This window comes from Lytechinus variegatus, chromosome 17 (genome assembly GCF_018143015.1).
Source record: "Lytechinus variegatus isolate NC3 chromosome 17, Lvar_3.0, whole genome shotgun sequence".
Classification (NCBI taxonomy): Eukaryota; Metazoa; Echinodermata; class Echinoidea; order Temnopleuroida; family Toxopneustidae; genus Lytechinus; species Lytechinus variegatus.
This window is the reverse complement of record NC_054756.1, coordinates 22578556-22601905: the sequence shown is the minus strand read 5'-3', so window position 1 is coordinate 22601905 and position 23350 is coordinate 22578556. Positions and strand designations below refer to the sequence as shown.

The window sequence follows — 23350 nt, the reverse complement described above, 5'->3', positions numbered from 1 at the left end:
CAGAAATCTGTTTGCGCAGAAATACTCCTTTTCACTGTGTCAAGGGGAAAGGGCGAAATCTAACTTACCCTGCGAAACATTTCTCATAAATTTCCCTTGCACTTTTGGTCAACTGAATTAAAACGGATCGCATTTAAGCATTTTGTAACGATTTTGCCACCCAAACTGAAATTTTAACACTTAGTAAGCACAAACCTTTACCCTTTGTGTGCCAGCTGGATCTGAAGACATAACTGAATCTGAACAAAAGTTTATATCAGACATTTCAAGCATTTTTTCACTATTTTTTATCATTTAAAGTGGGTTTATATTTCATTTTTCATTAATACTTGTTTCTCCACACTTTTCCCAAGCTTGACAATGATTAACAAAATGAAAGTCAAGCCTAAGACATTTCATGTAAATCACAGCTCAATGTAAAGCAAATATCGTCACGATGGCCTCGGTGTGTGGGGGAGTGGGGTGGGGAGCAATGCACTCTTCGAAATGTTTTGGGCAAGGAAACAAGTTAAAAAAAGATAAATGATATCTTTAAATCAATTTTACTAGCTAAATTTAATGTGTTCTTCATGATCAAGGTCTACTTTTATTCGCATAACTATTTCAAAGTTCTGCGCGAATCATTTTTCACTAACTTTTCAAAAGTAAGTGGTGCTTACTCAAGCGGAAATATTTTTCGACAGTTATATCGTCATTTGCTTAAATGGATCTGTACCAATGTTAAAATGTAGAAAAATGTTCAGGATATTACAAATATATAATTTTACATGATTTTTTCTAAGTATAAACTTTTTTTTGATACGCACTGTATACTGTTTAGATCCTCAGAAATCATGCTATAGAGGATGATCAGGTATCAGGTGTAATTTTGGAAGAGATTTAGGTCACAATATGAAGGTCAAATGTCATGAAGGGTCAATGATCTTTGACAATGTGGGGTATAACATTGAAATTGGATGGCTACTTAAAACCAATGTTAAATTTTTGACATGTCTTAACTTTGAACGTATAAGGACCTATTTCGTGAGACTTGGACATGATAATGGGTAATCAGGTATAACTAATCATCTTGCAGGAGATTCAAGTCATAAGTTTAAGGTCAAATGTCACGTAGGGTCAATAAATAAAGTAATTTTTTTTTAAATAATGAAATATCACTGGTCACTTTGAAGGAGTTTCAGGTCACATGATCATGGTAGAATGTCATTTAATGTCAAGGAACTAGGACTTATTTGTTGTATGATGATAACAATTGGCATCTGTATAGCGCTTTATCAATCTACGACTGCTCAAACCGCTTCACAATTATTTTACCCGGTCACTGGATTCATAGCATCTCAAGCAGCCTGTTAGGCTTACACTTGCTAAACGAACCACAATCACGGTTGTTTCCTACCGGTACCCAATTAGCAGCTGGGTGAGAGTGGCAAAGTTTGGATTGACGCCTTGCCAAAGGACGCTAGGACATGATGGGATTCGAACACACGACCCTCTGATTACAAGGCGAAAATCAGAACCGCTACTCCACGGTGCTTCCACCGTAATGATGATTTCGATTTTCATGAAAATAATTAAAGCATAATTTCCTATTGCTAAAGTGGTCATCACGAATCGGAATATACATTCATAAATTTTGGGGGTCATTAGACGGAGGTCAGAAGTAATTTATATTTGTATATATGCACAACAGCTTTGATAACTTTGGTATTTAAACATGTTTTGTGTCTTGAGAGAAATAAATGAAGAGAACAATGGTAGGCTTAAATCAAGCTTCCCCAGAGCCATCATCTTACCTTTATAAATATATACATGTATATATATATATATATATGTGTGTGTGTGTGGGGTGTGTGTGGGTGTGGGTGTGTGTGGAAGGGATGGTTCTTTCATATTATTGTTACCATTCTGATCAATGATATAATTTACAGAGCGTTTAATAGATCGTGTGTGCGCGTGTGGGGGTGAACTGTATTTGCTGTTATTATCATAGAGCGCATAGGGACATGAGGGACGCATTTGGCCGTGATATACGCCACATGAGAATGTTGGAATTTTCATTATTTGATTAATTGACTTAATTTATTCTTCTTCATTTCAAACAGATTGACAAAGAAAGTAAGCATACAAAGCAGAATATGAATAACAGAAATGAAAAAGGGAAACTCAGTGAAAAGCAACGCTTGTTTGTTTGAGTCCCCTGCAATAACTAAATTATTATTGTGATCAATTTTATAATCTATTGATATCATAATCATTGTCATTATTGTTATTTTCATTTTGAATATATTGGTCAAAAATTATCAATCGTCAATAAAGTGATAATTTTTATTATCAATATTATTATTATTGATATAAGTCCTATATATATTATGTTATTGCCATTACTTTTTTGGTTGATGTCATTATACATCATTATCATTGTCATTATAAAATGCGATTGATATCTAATACACTGTAAAAAAAAAAAAATAAGTGAGTTGTTTAAGCCATTCACTCTTTTGTGTAAAGGTTAGAAAGTGGTTAAGTTTTTAACAATATGCTTAAAAGTTTTAAACAATTTGTAAGCAATTTCAAATGGTTTGAACAATGTTTTATTAGAGTGGCTGGCTTACACAACGTGGTATTTTTTTTACTGTGTAGCTTTTTTCTTCATTAAAATTTTTCGTTATTTTCATTTTATATATGTCATTATTACTGTCATTATAAAACGCTATTATGTAAGATGAGAGAAACAGTATCCAGCATTTTTGTTTTCTTTCGAAATAACATGATATATCAACTAACTATTGACTGCATAATCATATTGGCAATTGTGAAAGCAGAGTTAATGAGCTTTTATGACATGTTTTACAGAACTCATTACTTGACTCCTTTAAAACCCTGTAGACGTGGTAGAGTTTAAGAATTTCAATTTTCGCTTAATACTTATTGCTATTAGTATAGGAGACTATGTTCTCCAGCTAGATTTGCTTGCCAAAATGGATTTTAATAGCTAACTTTGTTAATTCAAGGGTGCTGATTTAAAAAATTTAGGGTGCCATTTTTTTCGAGCACGTCTTCAGCCGCCATTTTGAAATTCAAAATGGCCGCCGTTTTGAAATGCATTTTCTCCTTTATCTCGATTTCTGAGCTATATAAACAATTAAAATTGGTGGCAAAACCCATGTTTGTGATACCATAGATTTAATTCATGTTTTAACTTTAATTGCAAGTCATCAACTTAGGCCGCCATCTTGAATTTCAAGATGGCCGCCATCTTAAAATAGATTTTGTCCTATCTTGAGCTTTATAGAGCCATGATTTCCTTTAAAATGGTGTAAATGCCCGTAGTTTTGTACCAAATATGTAATAAGGTCACAAATTTTCTTCCAGCTCATTAATACTGGCTGCCGTCTTGAATTTCAACAAGGCCGCCACCTTGAATTCCAATATGGCCGCCGTTGGAATAGATTTTGTCCGTTATCTTGAGCTTTAGAGCCATGCATTTCCTTTAAAATGGTGTAAGTGCCCCTGATTGTGTACCAAATATTCAATAAGGTCACAAATTTTCTTCCAGCTCATTAATACTGGAAGCCATCTTGAATTTCAACAAGGCCACCACCTTAAATTCCAATATGGCCGCCATCTTGGAATAGATTTTGTCCGCTATCATGAGCTTTCGAGCCATGATTTCCTTTATTTTTTTCCTGGGGGGCAACCATAACATCTGCCATAAAATCCTGCCACAACTACGTGTACATTATGATTAAACGTCTAACCATTTCTTGTTCAATAGATGTGAAATGAATGAAACTTAATAAGTGATCAAAACGTATGTATCATAATACATTGTACATGTGAATTAAGAGTGCATTGATAGGATTATCATTATCATCAGCCAAATAAAGTAATTAAAGAAGTCAAAGAGAATACCGTGCACTCTTAATTCACTGTAATTTTAGATTCTAACTAAACTTTTTTCTGGACTTGATTGACAACTATTGTTTTATTCAAGTGTGCTTGGAGAGTGCTCTGGTTCCAGATGATAGATTCTTAAAAGTCTTCATCATGTTCATGTGTCGCTTTGTAATCCACTGTGTTTTAGCAGTCGTTACATTTACACAGGGCTGTGCATGGTAAGTCATTCTTTCGGCAGGAACAATTACCCTGGCAATTGCCTCTACATCCACATTTCACAAGTTCAATTACAGCTTGAGGTGCACAGATAGTTCAAGGCATTTCTTTGCAGAGAATGTTCCATCTGCTGATCTTTCCCATCAATTTTCACTTAGAGGAGGTATTTCAGAAAGTGGCTCTTTGTAGCTTTTCCCGATAAGTGATATAACATGTGCTCGCTGAATGTGCGGTTTAAAAAGTGTTGGTGGCAGTTTTTCTGCTTCAAGATTCTTGCTCTTGAAAACTTTCAGGTCTTTGACTGTCTTGAAAGTACTGGTTTGGGCGAACTCTGTGCACACAAAGTCTTCAATGATAGATGTCATACTGTCCAAGTCGAAATCATGTCCGCCTAATTTCTGGAAAACAGCGACTGCATCAGAATCTGTGGCAAGTTTGAGATAGTTCTTTATCCATCTACTCGTAGATATGCCAGCAAACTTCCCTCCCCAATCAGCACCACTGAAGGCATGGAGACCAAGCAGACCCTTGCTTTTCTCCTGTCAAATTGCTGCACATCTTTCTCGTCTTTCAATCGTTCTCTTTGCCTTCCCTTTACCAGGGATGAAATGAAGCTTGCCTCTAATGTTGCTGCAAGAGTGCATATCCATCAAATAGATGAAGACATCTGTATCAGGAGAATAGACGTCTATATCTCTGATGTCTCCAGTACACATTGATGCATCGATTACATGCAGAGGTATCAATGTGTCTGGCTCTTCACGGGAGTGCATGCCAATACTGGAATCAAAGACGCCTTGTTTGTAGCATATGTTGAGGTTCCATAGGCAGTAACTATGCTCTTGCTACTGTCTGAATAGTCATGTAGAAGAGCTTTTCCTGGGTACTCTGTCAGCTTTGCTTTCGTTTCATTGTGGGACAGCAGAGTCTTTAGTGGAACTAGTTTGACGTTGGTGGAATCTTTGATGTCAAATTTTACTGGATTGATGCCAGCAGATCTCATTCTACGTGTTTGGGCCTTCAAGGAGTTGTCTATGTATCTGTCATGATTTTCCAGATGCTCCGAATGAAGGCTTTAGCAAATTTTAAGCAAGTATGCATTGATGGGCCCTTGTTGATGGCCTGTACAACCGCCATGGCATCGATAATGAATACTTTGTCCCGCTTGTTTCATGTTCGTTGACACATTGGTTGGCGAATCTACTTCTTTTCCATCTGTAGATTGTGCATCATATTCTTCAATGGCATGCATGAAAGCGCTCTTGTCGGTGGGAATAAGAAGGCTTCCATCTGAAGAAAATAGTGACCGTGGGATGACAGAAAATTCATACTTTCCATTCCAACTGTTTGACCCAGAGATTCAATCATTCCAGGGCAAGACTGCTGCACTACAAGAAACCGTGCCAGGAGCTGAAGATCTTCTCTTAACTTCACAGTCTTATTTCTAACTTTACACTTTGTTTTCTGCTTGCATGTATTAAACGTCTTTTAGTTCAATTTTCTTCATTGGATCCAAAACAGACTTATCTGCTGTAGTAGCAACAACTCTCTCTGATAAAAACTCTTCAAATTTCTTCAAACCCTTTGCATCTCTGTCTAGTATATCTTCTTTTGCCTTCTCTGGAACTGCCATATTTGAAACTAAGTTCACTAGATCAGCGCTTTTGTCTGTGAATGGGGCTCCACAATGTTTGTCAATGCCCTGTTTGATCTGTTCTGAATGGCAATACATTCGTACTGCCATTGAGCCACTTAGCTGATAGTGTTCCTTGGTTGTTGTGTTGTCTCTGCTTATGCAATAAGCATTCTGAAAGTCATGTACTATGGTAACAAGTTCAGGACCAATTAAGAAGAACCTGTCTAGTGCATCCTCTTTCTGTGTAAGCCCAATGATGCCACCCACAACCTTCAGTTCTCGGATGAGTTGCTCCAATGTTTGATCATGAAGAGATTGGTGAAGGGAATTCCTGACTTTGTCACCCTGAAGTCTCCACATTTCAGGGAATTCCATGTTTCCTCATCAGTTCTTTGAAGCATCTGCATTTCTACAAGGTACACTGGGACTAGCCGAGCGTATTTGTAGAGGTCATGAACAAAGTAGTATTTTACCTGCTCCTCCATGGCAGCAAGATGTAGCTCCCATTCTCCCTGCCTGCTTGCGCGAATCAAATGGAGGCTTTCAACTTGCTTCATGTGGGCCATCAGAAATTGTGCCATCTCTCCATGCCCTCGCTTGTACTGGTCACCACACTGACATTTCTCTTAATACTCACATAATGCATGGACCATTCCAAGCAAATAGGAAATTAGAGAGTAAAACTTTTTTTCAAACACCTTTGTTTATTAACATTTGCAGAAGTTTGCAAGTTATCCCTATCTAGGCCGGGGTATTTAGGGGGTTCACATGGCCTCCCAGCCCCCCTTGAGATCTTGGCAGTCGACCGCGTGATCGCGCCGGAAATTGGCATACAAGTTGTCGTGGACATAATCTACAAAATTGTATAGTAATTTATTTAATGCGAATTGTTATCAAGTAATTATGCTAATTTATGAGTAATTAGTATGCGAAATCATACTTTTTCCTCTAACTCCATACATACAGCTCCAAATGTTCCAATTTTTGGCATAGAAACTCTTTGTGGTGTTCTTAGCAAGTTTACAATAAAAAATTGTGATATCAGATCAATTTCTTATGTATTATATTGTTTTTTTGCAATTTCTTTATATGTACATGGTCGCATTTCATAAGTTGGGTATGCAAAAAGGGTGGCGTATGAACAATTTTCCACACGGTGCCATGGATAAATTGTTGCTACATCACAGCATCTTGACCAAATTTATTGAGTAATATCTCATTTTGAAGCTAGAACTATAGGCTAAATATATTACAATGAATTAGATCAATACAATATCAGGAACAAAAACTATAGCACATTAAGTTTGAAGTAACAGGGGTGGCGGAGCCGGTGGATGCGGTAAATAATAAAATATTAATTAAACCTAATTAACAACTTTCTATAATGTGTAATATGACTGTAATCCTCATAATTCTGGGTGTTTTAAAGCAGGGAACAACTAAATGTCATAAAAATTTGACAATTTTTGAAATATACAGCAATGGAATACATGTGTATGTCAGCTCTGATCTGCAACTTAATCAATTAGTAAACCAGAGAGATTTGGTTAATTATCTAACGTGTAATCTTAATTTTTAGTACAAATGTTGTGTATCATTGCAACACACATTTCTACCCATGATGTTGTCATTTTGCCAAGCATATAAATACAGTGACAAGTATTTTGGGGGCAAAATTGTGAAATTAAATACTGGTAATTAATTAGTATGATTAATATTCATACAATAATAAATAATTATTCGATTTTTGGCACAGATTTAATTATTGAAGTTTCAAGATTATAACTGCAAAATACTATGGTGATCCAATGTTGCATTAACTTTTGATACCATTTTATGTGCAGCAGGTCCAATTTGAGAAAAACACATTTCAAAATTCACATTTACATTGACGTCTATGTAATAATTAGCTGTTGATTAGTCATTTTAAGGAAAAATAAAGGTATTCGAGATTTAAAACTTTTTCATTATTTAGAGAATGGTAATAGCTATAACATATCAAAAAATATAATTTTTGACCATTTTTACCCTGTTCGCGAAATTGGACCACCTTATGACATGCGACCACATGTATTTCCTTGTTTTGGGGCAATTTTTGAATGAAATTCGTTGAGGACTCTTCTAAGATCATAAACAGCATAAAATACAAACATTTAGATCAGCAAAACTAAAAATAATGATACATTTATGATTTTTGATGTACAATGTACATTGACTTTGTACACAAAATCACGTTTTTGAGCAATTTTTAGTCTGACATGCACTTACATAATGTTGCGTAATTTCGTAACCGCGTACCCAGGTGACGCAAAATTGGTCTCAAACGTTGCGCAAGACTTGAAAGTAAAAATTCAGCGAGCAGCGCGGTCAAAAAATTTTGCACGGCAAAAATATCGCGCAGCTCGTTGAGGGGGGGGGGGCCTCTGAGGCTTCCCCCTCCCCGGGATGGCGGCCATGTTGAAATTCAAGATGGCGGCCTAATCTTATGAGTTGCAATAATTGTTATGCTATGAATGAAATCTATCATATCACAAACATGGGTAGTGCCACCAATTTTAACTGTTTATACTGCTCACAAGTCGAGATAGAGGAGAAAATGCATTTCAAAACGGCGGCCATTTTGAATTTCAAAATGGCGGCTGAAGACGTGCTCGGAAAAAATGGCACCCTAAATTTTTGAAATCAGCACCCTCAAATTGACAAAGTTAGCCAATAAAATCCATTTTGGCAAGCAAATCTAGCTGGAGCCAAATATCTGACATAAGCGACTGTACTATATGAAGACATTTGCTTGGTGGAATATACGTCTCATTAGTTTTACAGCTTCCAGTGGTAATTGAAGGCCATCCCGAGATTGAAATCAGAATTCAATTCTTCCTCGCTGTTTCAAAAGAAAGATAACACTGTATGATGCCTAACTTCGATGATCAAATACATAGAAATTGGACGTCTTCCTAAAAAAATAATTAAAAAAGAAGGCATGATAATCATCTATTGCATATTCTGAAAATGATCTTTTGGTCCTCAGAATTTAATGATCACTTTCATTTTTTCTTCTGCAGAGGCGGATAAAAAAGCTACAGCACTTGTTATCTCAACATAGCTGTAATTGTCATATTCACACTTTTCATCTACATGCAGTCACACTCGAGGTTCAAAGAGCTGTAATGCAGTTTGAATAACGATGTTTGGGCCATTCCTGTAATAACAATAATAATAATAATAATAGCTGGTTTTTATAGGGCGATTTTTCTATAATGGATCAAAGCAGTTGACAGCATATTACCCCGATCATTGAATTAATTTCAATCCCGCACGAAAAATGCACAATCGTATACCATTGGAAAACTGAGAGTCTTGACAAGTTTTAACAACTGGTCGAAACAAATATATATATATTATATTCCCAAAACTCTTTCTGTATATTTCTTTGAAAATAACAAAATATTTCGATATTTTTGTAAGCATTTTTTTAATATGCAACTGAATTGACGGATTCTTCAAAGTGTAAGATATTTTAACAACAGAAGAGTGATGATCATAGTATGCTGTCAATCAGTTTGTTTCCCTCGCAATCTGTGTATATTGTTTTTATGAGGTGTTTATATATACATATATATATATATATATATATATATATATGTGTGTGTGTGTGTGTGTGCATATGCGTATGTATGTATTTCTTATGGAAAATGTCATATCAAATCACAACACTTATTTCTTTCACAAATATAGGTAAAAACGATTAATTTACATTATGGTATGTTGACATTTTGAACAAGAAAAATGAAAATTTAGCAGTTATTTGTTGAATTTTAACCTACACTATGATTCTTTTTTGTCATGCTACCATTATGAAATTATTCAAAATATACCGCCTTTGAAACACATCATCGAAGGGCAAGGATAAAGAATATCAATGAATTTTGGCAGCTATCTTGGATTTATGGAAATTAGATGCCTTCGCCTGTTCGAATAGTTTGGGACTTTCAATATGTTGTACTAGGGACCTCACAGAAATGCACTGTGGTGAAAAAAATGTTGCAATTTGGTCAAAATTTTGGGTTAAATGACTGGAATAAAATTTAAATAATAAAACACAATGAAGGTGATGGTATGAACTGATTTTCAAACCGTATGCTAGAAGTTCGGGCATCTATTTTGACCCCTTCGGAAAACTGAAAACAACTATTAAAGATATCAAAGTAGGGTTAGGGATGGACTTCAGTGGATAAAATGGATACATCTATATAAACCTTATACCAATCCAACTTTCATATTGTGATACAAACTAAATAAGATTTACATACATGTACATATTACAGATTTGTCATCATTGTTACTTTAGCATTTTTACTTTTTTCTCTTTTTTTTTCTTGCCTCCTTTTTATTGTAGTTAATTTGTTGTACTTTTTGTATATAATTTATGTTTTTATTATGTACATAATAATTTTACTTATTCAAATAGATAGAAGAATGGTAGGCATAGCTCAGATCCAAGTCCCTAGCCAGAGCCATCCTCCCTTTTGAAAATATGGTAAGGCCATAACCTGTCTCTGCTGGCAATCGAACCCGGGCCCCGGGCATAGAACTCCGGTGCCTTACTGACCAATATACCACGGAGACAGGTCAGTGGGTATGGCGAATCCGATCCGCTTGACAGTAAAATCAACGGTAAATTGCCAATTAGTCCACTACCAATTCGTCCACTAACCAAACGGTCTATTTGCAGTTAGTCTAATGCCATTCCGTCAACATTTCGTTTAACAACCATTTGGTCCAATAACCATTTGGTCTAATCATCACTTCGTCTAATCACCATTTCTTCTATGACCATTTTGTTCTATTACCAGTTGTTGCTGATGTGGTTTACAGTACACCATGTGGAGTGTTGTAGAAACAGTGGATAGAAGAAGAGAAGAAGTGGATAGGCGAGAAAGTGGAGATTTGAGAGTAGAGTATTCATTCTTAAAAATAGTCCTGAAAAGGACTGTAAACCAGACGGAATGTTGAGTGAGAACAGCTTGAGTAGTAGAGCTGATGAGGAGATGCTGGCTTGAGTCGGCGAGTAGAGATGATGATATTAGTTGGTCTAATATCCTTTTCATTTTCTTTTTGCACAATTATTACAATTAGACCAAATGGTATATGGACTAAATGGCTATTGAGCCAACTGGTTATTAGACGGAATGGCATTAAATTATATGAAAGTAGACCATGGGGTGAGTGGATGAACTGATGGCAGACCAAATGATAGTAGAAGATTTGGCAATTGGACGAATTGGCATTACACAAATTGGAAAGAAGTCAGACAAACAGATATTCGACCTCACCAATTATACATTTATTTACTTTTCAGGGTTAGGTTAGTTTTGAATAATGACAAGCCGCCATGCTTCAGCTGGGTCAAGACAATTTCATTTCATTTATTCAATACTTTTATCAAAAACATAAAACAATGTAGATATATACACTGTTAGAAAAAACAGAAGATTTTACAGAAGAAAAATAAGAAACAGATTTTGCAGGAAGAAGTTACCAAATCATTCTGTAAATTGTTTAAAAAGATTTTATACAATTTTTATAAAATTTTACAGAACAGTTCTGTTTCAATAATAGGGAAAACAGTTTTATTACAATAAATTTGTAAGGTTACATACACCAAATATCTATTTTCTGTAATTTTACACAAATGCATGTAAGATCACACAGTGCAGTAAGATTACAGGTGTTCTCGAGACTCTGCTGCGGGATTTTTTGTGTTTTTATGTAGAAATGTTATTTAGAAACAGTGTACACACATATAGCAAAAAAGAAAACAGGTAAAATAAGTAATACAAATGTACAAATAAAAGTATTCGGAGAGGAAGAAAGGCAGAGCCTTGTATTAAGAGCCAATCTCCATAAAGATCAATAGATTTAAATTTCAAATTGTTGTATGTAGTACATTTAAAGCATGCACCCATACATCAACATCAACATACATACACACCATGGACCTACTAGTAGGTCCATGCATACACCATTCGTTAGCAAACACCCGCATACACACGCATACATTTCTTATTTAAAATGTCAAACTGTTACAATTACTTAGATACAGTACATTTTAGATGCAATACATACAGTACATTTTAAATACAGTACATTCATGGATCAAATCATACAAATGTGAAAAAATCATACATGTAAAATAGGTTTTGCAATTCTATGATTTAAATATGTTGTGAAATCTGTGGGTCCAAGTACGATTCCACATGTTCCAAGCGGAGACATTTTTTGGCCTTACCATACATTTCTTTCACAACACATTTAAATAAACGAGTTGCTATAGCTTTTGTCATTCATAATTGAAACTACCCTTCTCCGCGCAGGAGTGGGTGAAAATGGGCGCCTCATAAAGATTATTCTAATAAACGTCTATGGTTCACAAATTTATGATACATTTGTATTTATTATTTTGTAAGTGTCTAATGGGGTAATCAAATGTGAAAAAAAATCAAAGTGCATCAAGTGTCAAAAAAAAGGATACTTGGCCATGAATTGGACGTTTGCCAGGCCTTTAGACTGAATCTTTAAGAACAGTTTAAAATATCATATTGCTTATTAAAGCGAAAAATATCAAAATTGAATAATCTGCAGAAATTAAAGTCACCTTCATTGAACGAATAAGTTTTTACAATGATTTATCATGAATATGCAATGGCCATCAACAGACCTCACTCGGATTTAATATTGATAAAGGATGCCGATCATTAAAATGACCTTTTGTAGTAGCAATATTGTGATAAAAGGTTTATGTATGAGGTTTAATTATGAGATCTTTTTTACATGTTTTAATAGCGGCTTGATATAACCTCATGCCTCAAGCGGAAACCGTTTGGCCTTACCGACAAATTTTCAAAGAGCCAGCGCACAGTGGGCCAGAATGAGCTCGAAGTGCGCCAAAAATTATATTCCGTGTTTTTGCATACGACAAGTTAATGTTCATAGGTTTGCAATTCTATGATTTAAACGTGTTGTGAAAGCAGGGTGTTCAAGTACAATTCCCAGCACAGATATTTTATTGCCATGCATTTCTTTCACAACATATTTAAATGAAACGAGTAAGTCTGTTGCAAAACTTGCTTTCATTCATTATTGGAACTGTTCTTCGCCGCGCAGGCATGGCAGGGGAGGGGGCTGAATGGGCGCGCTGTAGATATTATTCTGATAAATATCTATGGTTCAAAAATGAATGATATATTTTCATTTATCATGTTATAAGTGGTTAATGGATGAAATCAAATATTAAAAAAAAGTGCGTCACGTGTCAACAAGAAAATATGGCCACTTGCCCATTAACCGGACGCGTGTCAGGCCTTTAGAATTAAACTTTAAAAAAGCATTTCAACTTGAAAAGATATATATTATCTTGCGTACAGTAAAATATCAAAATTGAATGGCCATCATCTCACTCTGATTTAATATTGATAAAGGTTGCCGATTATTAACTGACCTTTTGTATTAACAAGATTGTAAGATAAAAGGTTTGTGTACGTGAGGTTTTATTATGAGAACTTTTATCGGCTTGGTTTAACCAAGGCAACCTCGTGTCTCAAGTGGAGAGCGTGTGGAGACCATGTGGTCTCAAGTGGAGACCATTTTCGGGTGATGTGTGTCAGGCAAATTCGAGTCAAACATAACAGACAAAAAAACAACGGGCTGCTTAATTTAGTATCAACTTAAAAGCATAGACATCTTGGGAAATGATGGTGAAATGATTGAGAAGGAAATCCAAGGAAATATAAACTTGTTTGCTGTAAATGCAAAAGACTTGGATTATCAGCCTATATTGAGGACTCATCCAATAAACCCCGTGAAATGTGTCTTTTATCTACTTTTAACCCTTCTACACGACAACAAAAAGATAATGATTTTCAGGAATAAGTGAAAGTAATATCATATTCATAAATAACAAATTCCTGTGACATGACCTGTTTTTTCAACTAGGTTGTCATTATACGCGGCAACTCGCAAAATGTAGCATTTTACAATTCGAAGTTAGGAAATTAACAACCTTAATTAATGCACATTCCGGAATTAAATATTTTACATAACCATTCTTCAAAGTGATGTCTTTCAGCTAGGCATGGCACCACTAAAAATATTAAATTTCCCAAAACGACTTTTGTCGCGCTTTGGTTTCGCCCGGGCACATTGTGCGGCGTTTTGATCATTCAGAAGATCTTCGAATCGCCTGGGTCAAAATGTATCAGGATTGAGATTTTTTTTCATAACCATGCAATTATCGTATTAAATCAAAATAAACATTAAAAACCCCGGAATAATGGGATATAATCTGGACTAAAACCGGAATAAAGCAAACGAAATTTATCGTGCAAAGATTGATTAAAAGACAATAAATTAGTGTTTTAATTTTGAATTTAATTTAGGAAGAGCTAGACATGCAATAAAAAATAATTGAAAAACATTATTACTGAATATGTATATATATTTAAATATATATAAATACATGCGTATAAGCTTTTATGCATAAGCTTGCATGTATATAATGAATATATATTTCTGTTTTACCATCGGCCCCCAAACGAGTAGAACGGGACGATTGCGGCAGTGAAGGGAAGGGGGTAGGTGAATATGGGAAGGGGTAGACTACCCAGGAGGGACACCAGCATACAATGGGGTTGTTGGAAGGGCTGCATATCTTTGTTTCTATGTGTTACTTGGTTAGTCTTGTTTTTCATGTTTTTTGTGTGTTTTTAGCTTGTCATTTTGAAACTTCTTAATATATTTATGGCCATTCCAATCAAAAGTGAGCATTTCCCCAAAAAATATTTTGACTCTATATTCGCTGGATATTTGTTTAATTAAAACTCTTATGGATGTCCATATAAGGGGGATAATAATTAGCCTCGTTTTTTTTCTTACGCATATATGAGATTCCGAACCATATAATCATTATATACGTGGGACTTCATCTATTGTTTTTTACTCAATTTTAATTAAACAGCAAACTAGTGTTTGTTTTGTAAAATTTTAATTTGGATAATGTGAATGGCATCATTGTACCTGATTTTAAAACAAAATTTTCTAATATAGGTTGCGTGAAGGGTTGAAAAAATGTAAATTTTCTGGTGCCGGACAAAGTGCAATGCGACTGACTGTAATGTAAGTTTGTTTTTTTTTCAATCCATCAAAGAAACTCGAAGTCGCTTTCCAAATTCAGAGGTCGTATATGAGACTTCTATATGTAAGTAATTTTTGCAGGTATTAACGTCGTCGAAGTGTCTTGATTGAAAAAAAAACAGTAACAAGTAATGAAGTCCTTTTTATTTCCCATAGATGAAATAGATATGGCCATACTTTATACACAAATTCTATTTGGTGCGCTTTGGGTAAGGTGACACAAGCAGGACCACTTTTATCCTTGCACAGCATGCACTTGTGCATATGTTCTATTTTTCTTCGAATTAATTGGATCCGGGGGGGGGGGGCACTCAGTATATAATGCATAGTGGGTATGTGGGATACCCACTTTTACACTCATATTTCCGTTCCGAGGCATAGTATTTTTGTCTTGTTGAGAAAAAGAACAAAGAAAGTCGCTCCAAGGCATAGCATTTTCTTCTTATCGAGAAAAAAAGAAGAGAGAAATCCGCTCCAAAGCTTCGCATATTTTTCGTTACGCCGCTCCGATCGCATCGATCTGCTACAATGAGCTGCAATTTTGGTTACAAGCGGCCGCAGAGCTCACCCGGCGGAGGCCGCGCAAGCTGCATCATGCATGCATGACCGTTCCATCATGTCCATAGGGATGCATTCGCACTCACACGCTGGCGATCCGTTCCAAGGACCCCCGTTTTCACAAACATTTGTCGTTCCGAAGCCCGTTCCGAGGACCCTCCTTTTTACAATAAGCCCGCTCCGAGGCCCCCTTTTTTTGTCTCGCCCGCGGCACACCCCCACCACTTTTTTGGTCGAGTGCCCCCCCCCCCCGAGATTGGATCGACCATCATACATGTTAAAATTTATTGCGAAACTAGATTCCTCGCTTTGCTCGCTAAATGTAATGGTGACATGTGAATTCATTTTCAAAATATTATGTCTAAATTCATCGCAAAATTCCCTTTTTTAAATGGCCTTTTTTTCTCGCTCGATTTGCTGTATAGCTCCCAGCTTCTTAGCAAAAACGTTTGTTCCATTACACCACTGATCCGACCGCGAAATGTCCCGTTTTTCGACTGTCCAAATCTCGTCACCCCAGAGATGAATGTTCTTCTACGTAACGTTTCATTGCTTTTCTTCCGGCCTCGGTGGACCGATCAACCTCTTCAGACTAAGTCAATATTGAATATCCCGAGGGCGTTCATGGCCATTGGCACAATTTAAAGACCCCCAATCCCAGGCCAAAAGTGGAATTGATGCACGGAAATTCGTGCTGCATATTCACCGCTTGCCAGCTGTGTATTTTGCTTACGAAGACTGCTATTTGTAGCAGGCTTCGAAAACAAGCTTCTTCTTTCTTCATCGGGTTCTGATTTATGTGAAGTCATATTGTCATTTTTCAAGAAAAAAATTTCGGTGGAAAATATCCTAGCCTTACATTTATTCTACTTTTAGAAATCTGTTGTTTTTTGTTCTATCATTGCCCAAGGTTGCTTTGTCCAGGATAGCAGCAAAAGATGTTACACATAGGCGTGAAAGAAAAATGTGTCAAAATAGAGACCAGAGCTAAACAAACGAGCATGAAGGTTGTCCGTTATATCTCCATAATAAGTGACAACGAAAAAAAGCAGATTTCTATGTAAAACTTACGTATTCTCGAGCCTCCCAACATACTTCACACAGAATCCCACCACAAACTTCAACTCGTCAAGAAGAACAATGTAGGCTAATATCAGTTATTCTTACGCATAGGCCTAATACCTGTTGTTGTTTGTTGAAAAGGTACAAGCTTGATTGGTATATGATTTGTCAGATTCGCTTTGTATAATCCCCAGTCATCATGGTCATGCCAGTCTTTAACGCAGCTAGCCAAAGTCCATTACCCGAACATAATTATAGCAAGATAACTTCTCTCTTTCAACCAGCTGCATTCACGTTCACTCCAGTACGACTACACGTCCATGACTTCATACGGTAAGTTAATAAAGTTGAAATGTTCTTTGCAAAATGGCGGAAAGTACAAGAAGCATTTTATTTTTTTGTTTGGAGAGAGTCCATACGCTAATAATGTTCATATCTACCCACCCCGTTTGCCATCATTAAAGTATATACATGTAGGTCGTTGTCAATATGGTTTGGATGACCGTTTGCGTCATTTTGATGTGATGGTAATGCATGAGACGGAACTGAGCGGCGAATAATCATGTTGATTCGCAAACTTTCTTTCGAGTTTTGCAAACTCTTACTGTTTGTTTGCAACATCAAGCTCTGTTTTAGAACTGCTTCCAAACGGGAAATATATATATGTATATATTTTAATAATGGATCGATTTTATAAAAGGCATAATGTCTTGATTCGGGTCAATTCTTGGCAAAATTGAACCTAAGATTACACCAAAAACAAATTCACACAAATACATTCGCAGCGATTCTGCCCGAACCTGTAATTGTGATGGATTCGGTGGTTTCGGAACCCTTTTGTCTCTGATTCGGGGACCTCTTCGAATCGAGACGAACCGGTCAAGAATAGATCCCGATTCATTGCAGAATCGCCAAGAATAACAATTATTACATTCTTGCAAACCACGAGAAGCAATATAAAGTGCATATCAAAAAAAGTTTACACTTTGAAAAAGCCCTGGGAATTAAAGAATATACCACATGCGGGTAATTTTTTCACATATAATCTTGGGTTTGAGTCTCATCTATCCAATGAAAGTAAAAGTTTTGTCAGAATGTTACGCATGAGTGAGCACTGTCCATTTCTGTAAAGCTCGCAGAAATCTGTTTGCGCAGAAATGCTCGTGTTATGCTGTGTCAAGGGAAAAGGCGAAAACAAACTTACACTACGAAAGATTTATCATACATTTCCCTTGCACTTTTAGTTAATTCGAATAAAACGGATAAATTCAAGCATTTTGTGACAATTTTGCCACCCAAATTGAAATTTCAACACTTAATAAGCACAACATTTTCCCTATTTCTGCCAGCTGGATCTGAGGACATAACTGAATCTGAACAAAAGTTTATATCAGACATCTCCAGCATTTTTTTACTCAGTTTTTATCATTGAAAGTTGGTTTACATTTCATTCTTCATTTAATACTTGTTTCTCCACACTTTTCCCAAGCTTAGCAGTGATTAACAAAATGAAAATCAAGCTTAAGCCATTCCATGCAAATCACACCTCAATGTAAAGCAAATATCGTCACGATGGCCTCTGTGTGTGGGGGAGTGGGGTGGGGCGAAATGCACTCTTCGAAGTGTTTTTGGGCAAGGAAACAAGTCAAACAATGTAGAACAATTCTTCAAATCAATTTTACTAGCTAAATTCCATGTGTTCTTCATGATTAAGGTCTACTTTTATTCGCATAACTATTTCAAAGTTCTGCGCAAATCATTTTTCACTAACTTTTCAAAAGTAAGTGGTGCTCACTCAAGCGGAAATATTTTTCGACATTCATATCGTCATTTGCTTTAATGGACCTGTACCAATGTTAAAATGTGAAACAATCTTCAGGATATTACAAATGTATAATTTTACAGGATTTTTTCAAAGTGTAAACTTTTTTGATACGCACTGTATATATAGGCCTACACATTTATGATGTTGCAGACGATCTAAACAAAAACGTGTTTTCAAGGTTCAATGTTTATTCATATCAAACATACCACACTTTCAACAATGTCAACAATAATATTATACAAGAAAAACAATAATATCATAAAATACAAATTATTATAGATAAGCATAAATAAATATCGTAAAATATGAAAAGTATACTTAATATATTAGAAAAAATGTACTATAATGCATTCTTGTAAATTGTTGTAATATAATGACAGAGAAAGAAAATGTGAGGTGAAGATATGAGGAGCCAAAGGTAAAAGCAGAGCTTGTTGGTTAAAGGCTCCAAGGAATATGCAGTGAGAGTCCCGTAAAAATATCAATACGACAAGAGAGGGATAAATAAAAGGGCAAACAAAAAGTAAACAAAAACTTGGGATACACAAATACATAAATGATGAGTAGGAAGAAATGAGAGTACAAAGCAACAAATTGAATTCGAGCCTGTAGGAGAATGGAAATAAACATTGCGAAGAGTGGGAAATGGAAAATTTATGGCATAAGGCAGCAATAAGATGAATGGACATCTTCCAAGGATTAAGACAACCCACGCGCAACGATGATAAAGGAGCAATGAAAGAATAAGACATTAAAAAAAATCAATTTTGGTATAAACCAGCATTGGCGGCGGAAGCAAAAAATTTTAGGAGGGGACAACCAAAAAAATTTTGACAAGCCAAAAAAAAAAAAAGGTCTCAACCAAAAATTTTAGGGGGGACGTAGGAAAATAAATTGACAAGCAGAAAAAAAAAAAAAAAAAAAAAAAAAAAGGTCATCAACAACAAATTTAGGGGGGGACACGTCCCCCCGCTTCCGCCGCCTATGTAAACCAGTAGAGCAAATGGAATGAGGCTATAACTAATTAAAGAGGTACACAACTGTGGTCGTGCTAAGTATAGTCCTTGAGAAGATGGTGTTTCAGCTTTCGTCGAAAGACATATATTGAGGGTTAATGTAATAGATCATTATGGAGGGCATTCCAAAATTTAGGGCCTGTAAAAGTGATATTCCTTTTGGCAAATGAAGTTCTTACACGAGGAAGATGAAACAGATTACTTTGCCGAGTAGGATATCCATGGACACTGCTATTTTTTGAAAAAAAAGGAGGCAATAACAGAAGGTATATCATTGGCATTTAACTGATACATAAAGATTCCTAAGTTATAGGTATAAAGATCAGAAATACGGAGTAGTTTGGGGTTTTTTTTAGAAATAATGGAAATGTATGAGATAGGTAACCAACACAATTAATATTTCTGATTGCACGTTTCTGGAGCAATAAAATCCTATCAAGCAGGAATTTTGCCCCGTTGCCCCAGGCTAAAATACCATAGTTGAGGTAGGATGATATGAGAGTAAAGTATAGTGATAGTAGAATATGGTGAGGAAATTCATGTTTCAGTTTATTTAAAACTCCCACGTTTCGAGACAGCAACTTACATAAGTAGTTCACGTGAGTCTTCCACGATAAATTAGAATCTATATATATGTATATATTAAACAATAATGTTCACTTTTCAAGTTATATTGTCAGAAAATGGCTCGTAAAGTCGTCCTCATGACCGGCTGCTCTTCTGGGATCGGCCTTGCTACGGCTACACGTCTCGCCCACGACCCTGCCCAGCGATACATCGTCATCGCTACCATCATATCAATGTCAGAGAAGGAGAGCTTGGAAGCTGCCGTAGAGAGCGTCCTTGGTAAAACTATTTCCATCGAGAAAATGGACGTCACAAATGATGAGGACATTGCGACCGTGGTCGATGGCACTTTCAGGAAATACGGCAGAATCGATGTTCTAAGTAAGCCCCATCCCCATCCCTCTCGAGTGAAAAGACCAAATAATTACTTTATTATTATAATTGTTATGATTCATCAACTTATCCCATTTTGGCTTCTTGTAAATATAAACATATGAAATATCATATCGACTTTATCTTCGGGAGGAGAGGGGGTAACAAAATTATATAAAAGTTGAAATGGATTGTTTTTGTTGTTTGGTTGTTTTGCAAATCAAATATTTATCGAAAGAAAAAAAATAATTATTTTCGATGCCCCAGGTCTTCGTCAGGAGTTTAACATAATGATCAGATACAATACCTATAATAGAGAACACAGATGCTTCGAATTCCATAACTAGATTGTGTTATCATCATTAATTATTCTACATGTAAGCTAATTTCTGGATGGGATGGGTACCTTTTCCTTTATCTTCTTCGCACATCCCCTCTTTCTCTCTATCTCTCCCTCGTCCACTCGTCATGCTCGTCTTAATTTTTGCCTTTTTTTAAATTGTCCAGTCAATATAGCTGGTCTCACCATTGTGGGGCTTCCTGAACGTATTACAAGAAAGCGGATGGAGCAAGTCTTTAACGTTAATGTGTTCGGGCCAATAAGACTTACGCAAGCTGTCTTACCCGAGATGAAACGAAGAAGATCGGGGAAAATAGTAACCGTGTCTAGTTTGACAGGAAGAATAGGTAAGACAAGACGAGCCAAGCCAAATTCTAAATAGCAATTTACATGAATCTAAGCTTCTATTCAGCAAATGTAAAGGCGGTAAAATTCTATTTGGTTAGGGTAGTTGTTTTGTTCGTTTATTTGTCCTTTTTTATTAGTTTATTTCATTTACCATAATATACAGCCTTAAGAACGCTACCATACTCACGATTTCTGCAATGAAAACAAAAATGATAATTTAAGGCTTAAATCATGTATATACGATTTTCTTATATTTTCCCTATTTTTCTTTGTCTACCCTTCTTCCTTCACCTTAAATTCCCCGGGCTCTCCAAATGCAAGAGTAACGAAAGCTTTCCTTTATTAGCACGTTGAGGCGCGATTATTATTCAAATGCCTTTTTCAGGCTTGTCGGGAATTTGAGCTTCATTTATTGATTTGTGTAATTTTTCATAAATAAATCAACTATGATTCAAGAAAGTGATAACGTAAACAAATATCTGACAAGCAAAGCAATGAACGAAGTTATGTTTTCTTTGGCATATCAATAAAAAGGTTACAGGGGCTGCCACTGTCGACTGTGTGGCAACCGCGGAAAGCAATTACGAATTGTAAATGATATAACATGATCAACCTAAACATGCAAATATATCATGGGGGCTGAGCTGCAGAAAAGCAAGGGCTGGTAACAGGTTATTTTGAATTTAATGAAAATATCGAGTTTCTAATAAAGTTGCTTCAGGTTTATCGTAAAATTGGTGTGTGTGTGTGAGAGAGAGAGTGTGTGTGTGTGTGCGTGCGTTAGTCTATTCTTTGTTACTTTTTGTTATTTTCCCCCTTTAGGTTGCCCGTATGCTGAAATCTACGGGTCTTCCAAATTTGCTGCAGAGGGCTATTTCGAGAGCCTATCTATAGCTTTACGCTCGTTTAACATAAGGTAAGGATCTTTATCTTGGTTGAATATCTGTCAAAGATTCAGTCCGTTGTCATAACTTATGTTAGGGGATTCTTCCCTGAGATGTACGTCAAGCTGCTTTTGAAAAATGCGGAAGAATGGGGTCAAACATAAAAACAAAAAACTGAAGTGAGGATAGAATGAAAAGAGCTGGAGGAGAGCTAAATTGGAAAAAAAAGAAAAACAAAGTTGAGAACACCGCCAAGCTGCCTATGATTAATCACAAAGAACGAGGAGAATGTAACGCTCGTACCTTTTTAAAAATTTATCCCAAGGCAACTCCGTTGAAGTTTTTTCTTCTTCTAAACTTTTGGGGTCATGCCTCCAAACTATTCCACAACCCAGAAAAGAAAATGATAAAAGCAAGGAAAGCGATTGGGGGATGTTAGGTGTAATGTTGTTTTCTGAACGTTAAAACATACCACAAAGTTTAATTCTCATGAAAAGGTTGAAATAATCAAGCACCTTTTGTGCTCACGAGTTAGATACTTTACTTCCATTCAACATAATTCCACGTGCTTATGATACAACCTTTTGCTTCTTATGACTCCTTAATCAATTTTATTACTTTGTATTTTTTTTGTAATATTGTTGTATTTATCCTCTTTTAATATACATTAATTTATCCTTTTTTAATGGTTGAATTAAATACACGAAATAAAATGAAAACTTGTCCGATTATTTTTTTCACAGGATTTGTTTGGTAGAGCCAAGTGAGGTATCCACCGGTCTGTTAGCTCAGTCCCAACGTGATTTTGCATCGGAAGCCAATGACCACTCTATAGAGGACATCGATCGCCGTCAGCTATCGAGTCTGAATAAATACGTAAAAGCAATGCCAAATCACACTCCCGACGTCGTGGCCAAGGAGATAGCAACTCGTTGTCTCGACGTCGACGACCCCGTCCTCCGGCATCTTGTCATAGTTCGTGGACGAGATGAAATTCGAGAAATGCTGTCTGATCTTACCGGCGAAAAGAGGATCGGGCAGATGGTGAAGGCAATCAGCAGGTTGTAGTCGACAAAATGCCGCGCGTTTGCAATGCCATGAGGGTGTCAATTTGTTGCCTAGTTCTTTTGGGATGATAGTCTTCATTAAGGGGTGGGAGTTGTTGTTACTGTTTTTGGCTTTCAACGACTTAAAGGTATTGTTTAACTTTGTGAGCAGCCGATTTAAAAAATGCTCAAACCAAGATGAAACATGTGTACAAGTGCATGTATTAGAACTAATAAACCCTGAAAACAACCAGTATTGAGAATGAAAAGCTAAAATTACAAGGCAAACCCCGATTTTGTAAATAGGCGTCTTATAGACGCCTAAATAGTACACATAAGTGTATGGGATGAAATTAAGATGGTTTTTCCTGTCACTTTATATTTCAATTTTTGA

General features: G+C 36.1%; 1 protein-coding gene across 1 annotated transcript; it reads left to right on the top strand.

Moving 5' to 3' along the window:
- Positions 1 to 16824: 16824 nt before the first annotated feature.
- LOC121431029 (retinol dehydrogenase 8-like) lies at positions 16825 to 23155 on the top strand. Its single transcript, XM_041628491.1, has 5 exons — positions 16825 to 16891; positions 20068 to 20347; positions 20846 to 21025; positions 21849 to 21942; positions 22654 to 23155. Exons 2-5 carry the CDS (start codon positions 20083 to 20085, stop codon positions 22976 to 22978), a joined length of 864 nt encoding a protein of 287 aa, XP_041484425.1. The 5' UTR covers positions 16825 to 16891; positions 20068 to 20082; the 3' UTR covers positions 22979 to 23155.
- Positions 23156 to 23350: the final 195 nt, after the last annotated feature.